Here is a 12167-nt window from a genome sequence, read left to right as displayed (position 1 = left end):
CTCACACAGCGGCCTGGGCTGCGGGTCACAGAGCCACCCTCAGGAGCCAGGTAAGACCCAGCGCTCAGGCCCTGTCCGGTTCACCCCAGCCAGAGCAGCCGGCTGCTTCTGCTGCTGTGCCAAACCCCAGCTCCCACTGTTCAAACCCTCCTCTCCCCTCCAAGTAATAACTACTTAACTCTGGCCTGTGGTTTCTTGATTACACCCACCTGCAGGGCCCAGGCCTGGTGTATGAGGGAGATGTGACAAGAAGTGAACCCCCATTTTTTGCTGGTTGAGCTCCCGTTGGTGGCAGGTGCAAGGCTCACGAAGGGCTGTGGGGTTCGGGGCTGTGCTGCCTGGGCTGGTGCCGCTTCTCCCCGGAGCTGCAGAGCCTCCACAGCCCCGAAACCGCCGCCGGTGCCGTGTAGGAGGGAAGAGCGCTGCTGCGGTTGGGGTTTGGCAGTGGTAAAAGAATTAGCGAGAGTAGCAGAAACAGGAAAAGGGGGAAGGGCACCAGCCCTTTCGGTAGCGTGAGCTGCTTTCCAGGGACTTCAGAAATCTCTTATGCCATGTAGCTTTGTCTCTTGCCCACTCTCAGACTTGCATTCCTGCTATGGTCTCTTTTTTTATAAATCCTTTTGTCCACAATCTCTTGGTGGTTTGTTTCCTAATCAGCTTTTTTTTTTTTTTTGCTGGAAATGCCCCCCCTAACAGTGTAGGGCACTTGATTTAAGATTCTGCAAAACATCGATACCCCCTGAAATGTGATGTTACATGCCACAGTGTGTTTGACCCGCTCTTGATTCTTGAGCGTACAGCCCAGATTTGAACTCCAAGTGCAGAGCAGGGATTGGGGCTTTCCCAAAGTTCATGATCAAGCAGAAGGGGCAGGGTGGGCTGGGGAAGCCCCACGGTGAGATCAGAACAAGCTTGGCAGTTTTCTTCTTTGCCCCAGCACTGCTTCACTTAGCCCAACACCCTTGTGTCCTGCAGCTTCTTGAGAAAGCGCCAGGATGTCAGGGAATGTGGCTGCTCTTGGTTAACTGCGTGCGTGTGAAGGATGCTGTGCAGCACAATTGAAAAGAACAGGAAGAAAAATGCTGGGGATGTTTTTCTTAGAAGGTGAATGAACAAGCGTCACGGAGGGACCCCGAAATTAGTTTTAGGCCGACAACCAGGTCCAAAACAGACTTATATTCTGTCCGGGAAAGCCCAGCAAAACAACCAATTAGAAACAGGGTTTATACAATCAGTTAGCACTCTGGTAACATAAACCACAGGTTTGGATATCAGTTGAGGAAATTATTGGGGTACAGCAAATAAGAATAGTGGAAGTCCACAGTGTGCATACACGTAGCTCCCAAAAAACAACGCCAGAGCCGTCCCTCACTCCAGGAAAATACACTCGCTTGTATTAAAGCAAGGAATTATATTAAGGAAAATACACTTGCTTATCTGCCGAGGAAATCACTTGCATATTTAGCAAGGAATTATTTAATACACTTGCCTGGTTTCAGCAAGGACCTACACTTGCCTGAATATAGCAAGGAATTATTAAGGAAAATACATTCGCTAGTCCGGCGAGGAATTATGAAGTTATCACTCACCCACATGCGGAGATGAGGCAGTTCCGCGAGGTTACCTTAGATGGCATTCCGGTCTAAGGGGAGGGTCTCTTGGCTGCATTTTGGCCTGCTGCTCCGAGAGGACACGCACAAAGGCAATCCTCGGCGGGAACCCCATTTTTATAGTCTTGTCAGATCTGGCTGTGGGCATTCCAGAAGTTTCTCTGCACCCCCACTCTGGCTATGGGCCCCCAGAAACTTCCAGACTCCATGGCGCCTCTTCCTCTCTCCTAGCTAACCAACACAGGGTTAAACAAGAGGAGCTATTAACTGCCCCATTGCAGGAGAGGGGGGATGTGTTGGGGAAGAGGGGGATGTGCATGCACCTTCCACTGAAGGGAAGGGGGTTGTGCCCCAACAAGACAGCAATGAGTGACAAAGCCCAAATGTGGGATTTTAGCAGAGGGACGACTTCGGGACGTTGTCCAAAGGAGCAAAGCCATCAGTTATTTCAACAGCCACAGAGGTGGAGCCCCTGCTGGTGCCCATCGTGGGACAAGCGCAGGCCCAGCTCTTCACGCCCTCTCTTGCTCCAGTACGCAAGGAGAGCACTTGGTCTCCTGCAATGTTTCGCTGTTCCCTCTGATGCAGCCTGTGGTTTTCTTTACCTGAGCCTGCAAATATCTTTGGACTCTGAAGGGCATCTGACATGATGAAACCAAATTACTTGTCCCCATGGCCCTGCTGTGTCCCATTCCCCAGCAGCAGCGGCCTGGGAAGAGGCAGTGGCAGAGGGGAGTGACTCCCCCCGTGTGGGGTTCGGCACCCAGGGCAGCTGCAGCTAACGGGGGTGACAGCCCGTCGTGCTGCTCCCAGGGATCCGCGCAGCCGCTGGCTGTGCCGCTCAGCCCCATTCCCACAAGGAAGCCTGTTTCAGCTATTTACATCCCTCGCTTTGATCTAGCGTCTGACATGAAAAGACATGTCAGCCAGGTAGGGGGAAGCAAACAAAATGCAGCAACAGTCCCACATCTCTGCTTGCACATGATCCGCTCCCTCGCACACACCTGCCTCGCAGCCACAGATCCTTATCTGATTTCCTTGCTGTCATCTCTGCTTTCCCTTCACGCTGGTGTCCAGCTTCTAGAGGCAACTTTCTTCACCTTGTTCCGTGCTCAGGAAGCTGTTGTGGCTCCCTTGCCCCCTCTCTCTGGCATTTCCCCTCTCTCCAGGGTACAACCAGTGTGGGAAATGCCCTCAAGTGTCCTCCTCATTACATGCAGCGCCAGGGATGGGCGATACCAATCTTTGTTTCCTCCCTAAGCTGCTGCGTTGTTTCAGCAAGCAGCTGTCTGCAGCTGCCTCCAGAAGCAGCAATACAGCAGTAGGTGACATTATGCTGTCCTGGAAACCAGGTAATTTTTTTTTCTGCTAAGCAACATAGGACCTTTTGGGGTGAAAAATGCAATAGAAGCTGGGTTGTGGGGCTCAGACACAGCGAAACACAGTGTTGCCCACCCAGGCTCTACCCCAGAGGAAAAGCAGCCAAGGATGAGGAGAGAAACTGAGGTGCAGGGCACTGAGCCAGTCTGCAACCCAAACAGTTGACTTTCAGATTAATGTTTTATCTTTTAGGCATCCTGCTATGCCCTGCAGAATCCAGGATCCTCTCAAGCGATGGGAAAGGAAGCAAAAGGAAAACAAAGGGGTTTTCCTGCTAGCTCATGTCACAGGAAGAGCTGCACTGTCTGAGGGAACCACCACCGCTGGATGAGAGGCACTGGGCTTCGAGACTGCACAGAGCAAGGTAGAAGTTCAAGGAGAGGAAATTCCTGTTCCCATTCTCTCTTCTCCTTTACCAGTTCAGCATGAGGCCACAATTAAAGATTAACAACACCCACCAGCGTGTCCTGGTGCCCCAGATTAGCTCTTCAGAGCAGGAGGGTAGAGCAGAGTTCTGGGAAGCAGAATCCAGACCAAGATACCACTGGTACCTGTGGCTTTAACTCTGCCCTTCTGAGCAGACACGCTCAGCCCTCCTGAGGCTGCAGCGGGTACCGGGGTTTGGGGGGCAGCTCTGCAGGGGCCCAGCATGGCCAGCGGTTTCTGGGTGGTTTTACAGCTTTGTGTGTTAAGGGCTTGAGCTTAGCCTGGGCAGGGCAGCAGGAACAGCCTTGGCATAATACAGAAAAGCCTGGCAGGTCCATGTGTAGGTTGTCAGCTCTCTTTGAGGTACTGGAGGCAGGTTGGTAACATGAGTGTATTAACAGTCTCGTCATCCTCTGTATAAAAATTGTGCCACCAAAAAAAAAAAAAGTTCTCTTTGGAAGCCTTGGTTTTGTGCCTTTCTTAAAAAAGATAAACCATTCTGGGATATGGCAGTTGGACAGAGCAGGATGGGAGTGAGGGAAGCCCACAGAATTCAGCTTTTCCTCTTTGTTGTCTGTTTAATCAGCTTTGGTGCTGTGCTGTGGTCTCAGATGGTCTCCCTAGCAGACTGTCTGCATACGGGAGGTCTTACTGGATGTGCTGGGGTAACTGTTATATGGAAATGTGGGTGAGCATGTGGTTAAAAGAAGCATCCCCTGTATTTTTCTAAAGACATCAGATTCTTCACTTCCTCTGGCAGTTTGTTCTGCATCCCCTAGCTAGAGTACACTCGATGTCCCCCATCACTTACCCCGATACCCCTCTGCCTGAGACAGACCTCTCCTGCTTCACCAAGTAGAAAACCAAAGCACAAAGTCATCCCTAAGTAAACCTGACCTACCTCTGGGAGTTACACTAGTGTAAGTCGAGACTTGCTGGACTGAAGTCAGCTCAGTTCTGCTGATGGAAAACAGGCATACGAGGAACGTCTCAGCCCCCAGCGCTGACTAGTGCCAGGCAAGGAACAATTAAACCAAATTTGGCCCTAAGAATTGCTCGCCGTCTCCCAGCTGAGCTTAGGACATTGTTTCCTACCCGCTTTCATGAGTGCTTTCTACCTCCCGCCCAGTCCTCTTTGCTTCAGGACTGAGGCACTTTGTGCTCCATGCACTTGGATGTAAACAGCACAGAGGAAGCAATACGGAAACTCCTCCCCACCCTTGCTCTAACCGCTCCAGAGCACTGCCAGCCACTGCAGAGTGTAAATCACCACAAACCGGGGAGCTCCTTAACTGGGGAGCCTGTGGCATCAGCCGCTGCCCGGGAGCAGGTGCCCGTTCCAGTGCAACAGCCACACTGCCAACTCCGGCCATGCCAGAACATGGGGCTGCGCGAGGGCTCCAGGTCTCTTCACGCGTCAGGTAGGCTGGTTATCTATTAAAGAGGGAGAGAGCGAGGGAGTGAACACGCAGAGGAAATCGGGCAGTTTCCTGTTTGTTTATCATGAGCAAAAGCTTGTTTGGCTGGTCTGAGTGTTGCGAGCAGGCTGGCCCAGCTGCTGTGGGTGCTGCAGAGCTGAGCTCTTCCCCTAGCAGGAAAGGAAGAAGAAAAGCAGTCTCCCAGGAAGGAAAAAACCAAACCAAACCTCTCTGGAGGTTTGCAGCCAAAGGAGAGTGGTGGGCAGGGAGATTTAGAAAGGGAGACTGGCATTTGCACCTTCCTGTGTGCTGCCTTAGGCCAGAGGAGTTAAACCTGGAGCGACTCAGAGCTTTGCCAGGAGAGCCCAGCATGGGGACTAAACCCTCCACCTGCCCAAGTGGTGCCACCCGTCAAACAGGTCTCATGCCAGCTTGTGCTTTTTCTCCCTCTCCTGGAGACTGTGCCATTGTGTTTGTCCCTGTTCACTGCGCTCCTTGCGTCCTCTGCCCAGGGCAGGGTGACCTCCCTGCTCACCTGTCCCCACAGAGCCTGGGGGACACCCTTTGGTCCCTGCTGCCCTTCCCAGCAGAAAGCAGAATTGCTGCTGCCATCTGCTGGGCCAGCAGCCTGCCTGCAGCTCCAGCCACCTTCGTCACCCGCCCCAAGGGTTGGGTGCTCAATGTGACAATGTGTTGGCCAGTGGAAAGATCCAGGAGGACCTGGTGCGACTCAGCTCTGGGGGGAGAGCGGGCAGACGGGCCTTGGGTTTTGACTGGCAAACACCCAGGCTGAGTGCTGGCAAAGAGCCTTTCTCCGAGTGAATTTTGAGGCTGTTTCAGGTGGGTTAAGTGCTTTCTGCAGCCCAGTACCACGTCTAGCCCCGCTGGGGACGCGCTGGCTGTGTGCAGGCATGCAGGGCCTCAGGGGGACAGCAGCAGGAGCAGGCTAATGGAGCCATTCACTCAGGCTCTCCGGAGGAGACTGGGACCTGCACAAACCTCTCTGCTCTCAGTGCAAAGCCACATGCCTCGACTCTCTCTCATTTCTCCACCCTGGGTGCACTCCACTTTCACCATTTGTTTTTTGTTATTGGATTATTAAAATCAACAAGGTTAGAAACGCCAAAGAGAGGGTGGGGACGCCCTGTTTGCTCAGGCGGCTGCCTTCATGTTCCCCAAGCCCGAAGCTCTTTCCGTTGCCCTGACAAGCAGAGCACCGCTCATGCCAACACCTGCCAAACGCTGCCAGGGAAGGGCCGGCGTCCTAGGAAGCGGCGTTCAGTCCAGCCATGGCCAGGAAGGCCAGTCCTCCACTACACAAACTCAACTTTTTGTTCTGTTTTACACCAAGGAACCTGCGGCACCTGAGCCGGTTGGCAGCGAAGCCCAGCAGTGCTTGCTCACAGTGAACACAAGGCTGGTTTCTCACCCAGTGCCTCTGTGCAGCCCAAAAAACCACATCCTAATTCCTGGGTTACCGTTCCCCTCTGGAGCCAGACAGCTCCACGGTCCCCAAGCTCTGCCAGGCCGAAGAGCAGCTATAAACACAATATAAACAGGGGGTTCAGTGAGTGCGCACCTAGACAGCTACAGGTGCAAGAGCAGCTTTGAAGTCTAACAAGTTCAGAACAGCTTTAGGCATTAAGCGAGGCAAAGCAAGGGTAGAGGAGCAGTTAACAGCCATGAAACATTTGTAAAAGGAATTAAACCCAAAAGCAAAGGAAATGATGATTAATCAGACCCAGGGGCCACCCTTAGAGCTTCAGACACCTCCAGAGAAACTGACAGCAAAACCAGCAGGAAACACTTCATACTCCACTGAAAAATGCACAGCAGGAGGGAGAGGCAATGCAGAGCTGCAGAAGCCGAGAAGGGATTTCACACACACTGCTTTGAGCACAACACCTGGTGCACAAAACTAACGGAGAGAAACACAGGAAACACTGGGGGGCTTTAAAGGAGTCTTGGGAGAAAAGTGGAAGCTTCCTGACGAGTGTCTGAAGCGGTAAAGCAGAAAAATGAAGAACAAGAGCACCAGAAGGGGAAGAGCTCTGGAAGTTATTTGGGAGTTACAGACCTGACTGCTCAGTTGCTTAAAATATTTTTGAAGCTCAGGCAGCTCATCACTGCAGGAGCGTCCCCTGCCCAGCACAAAGCGCAGGCAGGGCTTTCCACTTCAGAGGCGAGGGCAACAACCCAAAGTGGCTGTACGGACAAAACAAGCCCACTGTTCACAGCGACTTTCCCAAGGGCTCAACTTCAACCTTACCTTCTTGCAGGAATTCAGCGTAAGAATCACAGTTCAAGCTTTAAGTTGTCAGGAGGAAGACTCATTTACCTGTGACTTTTATCCAAATAAACTAGCACAAAGTGAGGTGTCCTGCTCCACTGATCCAACCTTCATTCTTCTGAGATATCAAAAAAAACCCCCCACACCACTACAATCAGGACCATGACATTTATTGAAGGCTGGTTTACAATCTCACCCATCACATCCTCCTCACAATTCAGTTTCCCTAAATAAAAAGAGCATTGATGTAACAGAGAATTCTGCCCACCTCTGGCTGCCTGAGCCACGGAGCACCCAGTCATCCCCTCTTTGTCCCAAGTGCCACCTGAACAGGCCACCTGCCAACTTCACTGACCTTGGTGAAGGAGCAAACGCTGCACAACAGGGCAAGTGGCAGCAAACAGAGCAGCATGCAGTGGGGGGAGAAGTAGAGATGTCCCATTTCCAGCATGTACGCGAAAAGTATTTCCTGCAGAGGAAATATCTTCTCCACGCCTGAAATCCATCTACTACAGAAAATGAATCTCTGCTCATCTCACCCCTGCCACAACCCATGCGATCTGCACCTCCAGTTTTCACTGCTACGGCTCACACTGTCCTCACAGCTGAGATGTCCCCTTGCTCAGCTGACACCTGAAAACAAACGGGTTTGACCGCAGAGCGAGCTCCGAGTGTCCCTGTTCCATAATCCAGGACCTGCAAGTCTGTACTGCCCTGGCTCTGCCAGCCTAAAGGCACCGCAGTGTCACGGGGACACCTGACGGCCGCAGCAGCGCAGGGACACCTGACAGCCGCAGCATTGGTGCAGTCAGGGAGTCACCTGGGCTGCTGGCGCATCCCAGGAGTGAACAGATGAAAACTCTGCTCCTGTTGCTCAAACTGCCTGGAAAGGGGCAATTCTCAAATGTAGCTTATGGGTCAGTGCAGCCACTGCTCTGACTGCACATGGGAGGAATGCAGGTTTGTTGTCAAGAGTGTTCAGTTTTATTTGATTAAGAATTAAAAATGGGTTGAATTCTCATTTCCCCTACTTTTACCAGTGAGGAAATTGCAAAGATTCTTTTGGAAGGGGCTGATCTGGTAGGTAGAGGCGGTCAGGCTAGCTACAGCTGCAGAGCCGGGCTCACTGCGGCAGCTGGAGGAGCACAGACTGTCCGGAGGGCAGGTAGGTGATGTTGCGGGACCGGGAGAGCTGGTACGCGATGTCCTCGGCTGCCTCCAGCTTGCGCAGCTCGATCAGGCCATCGCCCGCTGTGGCCAGCGAGTTGGCGATCAGCTCAGCGGCCTTTGAGTCTCCCTCAGCAGAGATGACGGCTGCTTTCTTCTGCTGCTCCGCCTGAGAGGAAACACAGGAGAAGGGGAATAAGCAACAAAGAAAACAAGAGCAAAGAGAAGGAAGATGCTGTTGTCACATTTAAAATGTAAGTTCCCACTTCACCAGCCTACTGATCTTTTCCCCAGTAGTAGAGCTAAGACAGAAGGTGCTGACTCTTCCCTGCTCCTCCAGGCAGACATTTCTGTTCAGCACTCCAGTAAGAACATGACATGGTAGTAAAAGAAAAAAGGTCCCAAAGCCCAATAAAACAGACCTTACACTTGATCTATCCAACCGTCACGTGCCAGATCTGAGAACTGAACTAGCATTATGACACTAAGTGACTTTGTCATTCAACCCGCTAGGTCTCTGGGACAGGTGAGATGTTCACGGGGGGAAAGGAGACACCAGGAACCATTTCCAGGTTTCTCCAAAGGACAAGGTACCTTTTCCACAATGAATCGGGCTCTCTCTGCTTCTTGCTGGGCCACCTGCTTCATCTCCACCGCCTCCGTGAACTCCTTGCCAAAGGTCAGGTGGGTCTGCGAGGCAGAAATTAGGCAAAGTCCACAACGCTGACACCATGCAACCCGCGAAGCTCCCGGGAGAGGCAGCTGCCCGCCCCAGTGCCGCTGGAACAGAGGTGGAACACCCGTGTCCCTGAAAGGACAGGAACTGGGACACACAAGCCTCCCAGGCCGGTGCTGAAGTTTCAAGGGAGGCGCTATCAGCACAACTCCAGCAGCCCAGCTGGACCCAGCACATCCTCCCTGTGTCCCAGGGTGCTCGTGGAGCAGCTGCCTCCTCTACAGCAACGTGCAGCCTCATCCATCACCCACAGCTGCACTTGCTCTTCATTTTAATCATAAAAGCCCTGCAACAGTGACGTCTGCTGATAAGCCAGTGCAGCGGGGCCTTCAAGGGCTCACTCAAGGTCACAGACGGCCAGTGACAAAACCAGAGGCGCTGCCTTGAGCTGGAACCGCAAAATCCCACAGACAGACAAACACAGTCCATGTGTCATCCACTGATTTCCCACTGCTCTTGCTGGCGCAGACTGCAGAGTGGAAGAGCTCAAAAGGGAGAACTCTTACCAAGGACACATCGTCCAGGATGAGCCCAAAGGTCGCCGCTCTCTCCGTGAGGTCCTCGCTCACCTGCCGGGAGACCAGCTCTCTCTGCGTGATCAGCTCTCCAGCATCAAACCGAGCCTGAAATCGGGACAGACAACAGTGAGAAGGAAGTTCCAGAAGTGACAGATTGTCTATGCTCGGCCTGTCTGTGCACCCGTGAGCCCAAGAGTTAAGCCCGTTCTCCCCAGGCTGGCAAACCCTGAGCTGCCCCAGCATGTGAAGAGAAAGACTGAATGATTGGGAATTTGAGCCTAAGCTAGAGGGGAGGTTCTCCAGTTGAGCGAAGACCCATGGAACCCAGCAGCTTCTCACTGTCCTTACCACAACAGACTTGAGGATTTCGGTTGTGATTGAGGGCAGGACACGCTCATCGTAGTCCTCGCCAATACTGGTGAAAATCCGTGGTAACTGGGCAGTCACTGGTCTGAACAGGATACGCAATGTGATGTTCACGTTCTGTAGATCTGCGGGATGAGAGTCGGGAGTTTAGTGGCGAACCACAGGGATAGGAGATATAAACATGAAAAGATATATAAATGAAAAAGAGTAAACATTCAGGTTTCTTTTTGCCAGCAAAGACAAGTTATTTTAATGGCTCCTTTCCAAATCCACCTCACAGGTAAGACTTAAGGTTCAGATTGTTTGTGATGCAGGGAATTACCTGCCCTACTGTAAAGGCAGAGAGCTCGCATTTAAAGGGATGAGGTGGAAGACTGAAGGAAGGGTCCCTTCAATCTGTAACTAAAAAGACAGATCAAACCATTCCTGACTCTGTGCCAAACTGGACTCAGGACGTGTGGAATCGCCACGTCCAGAAAGAAATAAAAAATATTAAAAAAACCCAAAAACCATCATCAGAGCATCTGTTTCTCTTAGGGTTGCTGGGTCCAAACACTCACCTTTGCTGCCCGTGATCACAGGAATGTTGCGGGGGCGAGAGCGGCAGTCGAAAATGATGGGTTTCTGTACCCAGGGGATGAGGAAGTGGGTACCTTCCCCCACCACCACGTCCTGGACCCCACGGAACCGGTCAAAGATGACGGCTCTGTGTCCCGCGTCAACTAGAGGAGGAAACAGTGCGTCAGGCTCGGGTGTAAAACAGCCCAGCGAGGCCTCGGCTCTATTTCCCCCAGTGCCATTAGCAAGAAGAGCACAGAGCAGCCAAGAAACTGACAAAGAGCACCCAGCGTGAACTGGAAGCGCTCAGCTTGTCCCACTCACCGTTGTACAGGGCGGAGTTGACAACTCCGCCCGCCACGGCCAACCCCAGGCCGAGCTTCCCCAGGCTCTCAAACACCTTCGCAGCCATTTCACACCTCCCGGTCCAGCCCCTTCGGAGAGTCCCTCCTGCAAAAACCCACCGGCCCGTTAAAACCGCGTTGCCCGAGGCCGGGTGCTCGGTGTGCGGGCAGTGTCCCGGCAGCTCTTCCCCGCCCGAGGCCCCGCACACACCCCGGCCCGCCGCACGGCCCCTCCGCACCGCCCCGGCTCCCCGCTCCCGGCCCCTCCGCACCCAGACCTGCCTCGGCCGCCTCCCGCAGCCCCGATCCCCCGAGGCCTCCGCCTGCCCCTGCCGGGCCCCGCTCCCTCCCAGGCCTCTCGCCCCCGGGACAGGCGCCCAGTGGGCCAAGGGCCCGCTCCCACCCGCAGGCCGCAGCTCAGCCCCCTCCACCCCAACGGCCGCGGGACCTACCGGGATTTACCGGGATCTCCCGGCCCTCCCGCCCCCTACACCCGCCCGCTCCCCTCCCGCCGCGCCCCTGACCTCCACATGAATCCCCGGCCGCCCGCCCCAGCGCGCCTGCGCGCCTCGCCAAGAAGCCCGCTCCTCATTGGACCCCGCTCCTCCCCGCGGCATTCTGGGACTTGTAGTCCTACCCGGCTCTACCAGCTGCCGGGCGGCATACAACTCCCGGCGAGCCCCGCGGCGGCCGTGTCGCTGAGCAAGGCCGCTTTCTATTGGCTGCGGCGCGCCGCTGCCCGCAAGGCCTCTCGGGAGCTGTAGTCCCTGCGGGGGGAAGCCACGTGGGTGCCGGGCTGTCCGCGCCGCGCTCGGGCACGGGAGACAACGGCCAGGCCGGGCCTGTCCGGCACCGGGCACCGGGCACAGGGCACCGGGCACAGGGCACCCGGCACAGGGCCAGCGGGGCCGGCGGCCGGTGAAGGGCTTTGCGATGCCGAGGCGGGGACCCCGGTCTGCGGCCACATCCGCCACCCGCCCGCGGCACGGCCCCCGGAGCGGGACGCACCGCCGTGCGCTCTGTCCGTGTTGGCGTGAGAAGCCGCCCGGCCACCGGGGCACCCCCGACCCGCTGCGGCCAAAGACCCCGTGTTCCCCGCCGGTATCGCGCCCCGGCCCGCGCCCCCCGAGCAGCTCGGCGGTGCCGCTAGAGGGAAGCAGCGCCCGCCCGTCCGACCCGCGGATCCTCATTAAATGGGGAAAAAAAGGCGGGGAAAATGACCCCCCCCCCCCGCTGCACAGAAGAGCCCAGAGGAGCCGCCTTGCTCCACGCAGCCCCGTCCTGTCCCCACTCCGCGCCCTCCCCGTGTCCCCGCTGAAGAGGAGCACGACGAGGTGTTTGTTGTGGCCAGACC

General features: G+C 54.9%; 1 protein-coding gene across 2 annotated transcripts; it reads right to left on the bottom strand.

The window, feature by feature from the left end:
• Positions 1-7273: 7273 nt before the first annotated feature.
• On the bottom strand, positions 7274-11389 carry PHB1 (prohibitin 1). 2 transcript variants are annotated; one of them, XM_080359910.1, is made up of 7 exons: positions 11338-11389; positions 10794-10919; positions 10472-10633; positions 9894-10036; positions 9534-9650; positions 8886-8981; positions 7274-8460 (listed from the first exon to the last, which is right to left on the bottom strand). In XM_080359910.1, exons 2-7 carry the CDS (start codon positions 10879-10881, stop codon positions 8248-8250), a joined length of 819 nt encoding a protein of 272 aa, XP_080216036.1. In that variant the 5' UTR covers positions 10882-10919; positions 11338-11389; the 3' UTR covers positions 7274-8247. The 2 variants fall into 2 exon arrangements, with proteins under 2 accessions (XP_080216036.1, XP_080216037.1); XM_080359911.1 differs by lacking the exon at positions 11338-11389 and adding an exon at positions 11266-11280.
• Positions 11390-12167: the final 778 nt, after the last annotated feature.

Source organism: Nesoenas mayeri (assembly GCF_963082525.1).
Source record: "Nesoenas mayeri genome assembly, chromosome: 26".
NCBI classification, from domain to species: Eukaryota; Metazoa; Chordata; class Aves; order Columbiformes; family Columbidae; genus Nesoenas; species Nesoenas mayeri.
The sequence above is the reverse complement of the archived record's forward strand: the minus strand, read 5'-3'. Positions and strand labels throughout refer to the sequence as shown.

What these genes read in the sequence shown, in the direction of transcription:
- PHB1 (XM_080359910.1), bottom strand. Translation starts at nt 10,881, where the DNA reads ATGGCTGCGAAGGTGTTTGAGAGCCTGGGGAAGCTCGGCCTGGGGTTG. An exon ending in CAACTCCGCCCTGTACAACG is followed by an intron (nt 10,634 to 10,793) that starts GTGAGTGGGACA and finishes TTCCTCCTCTAG; the next exon opens with TTGACGCGGGACACAGAGCC. An exon ending in CCCGATTCATTGTGGAAAAG is followed by an intron (nt 8,461 to 8,885) that starts GTACCTTGTCCT and finishes GTTTCCTCTCAG; the next exon opens with GCGGAGCAGCAGAAGAAAGC.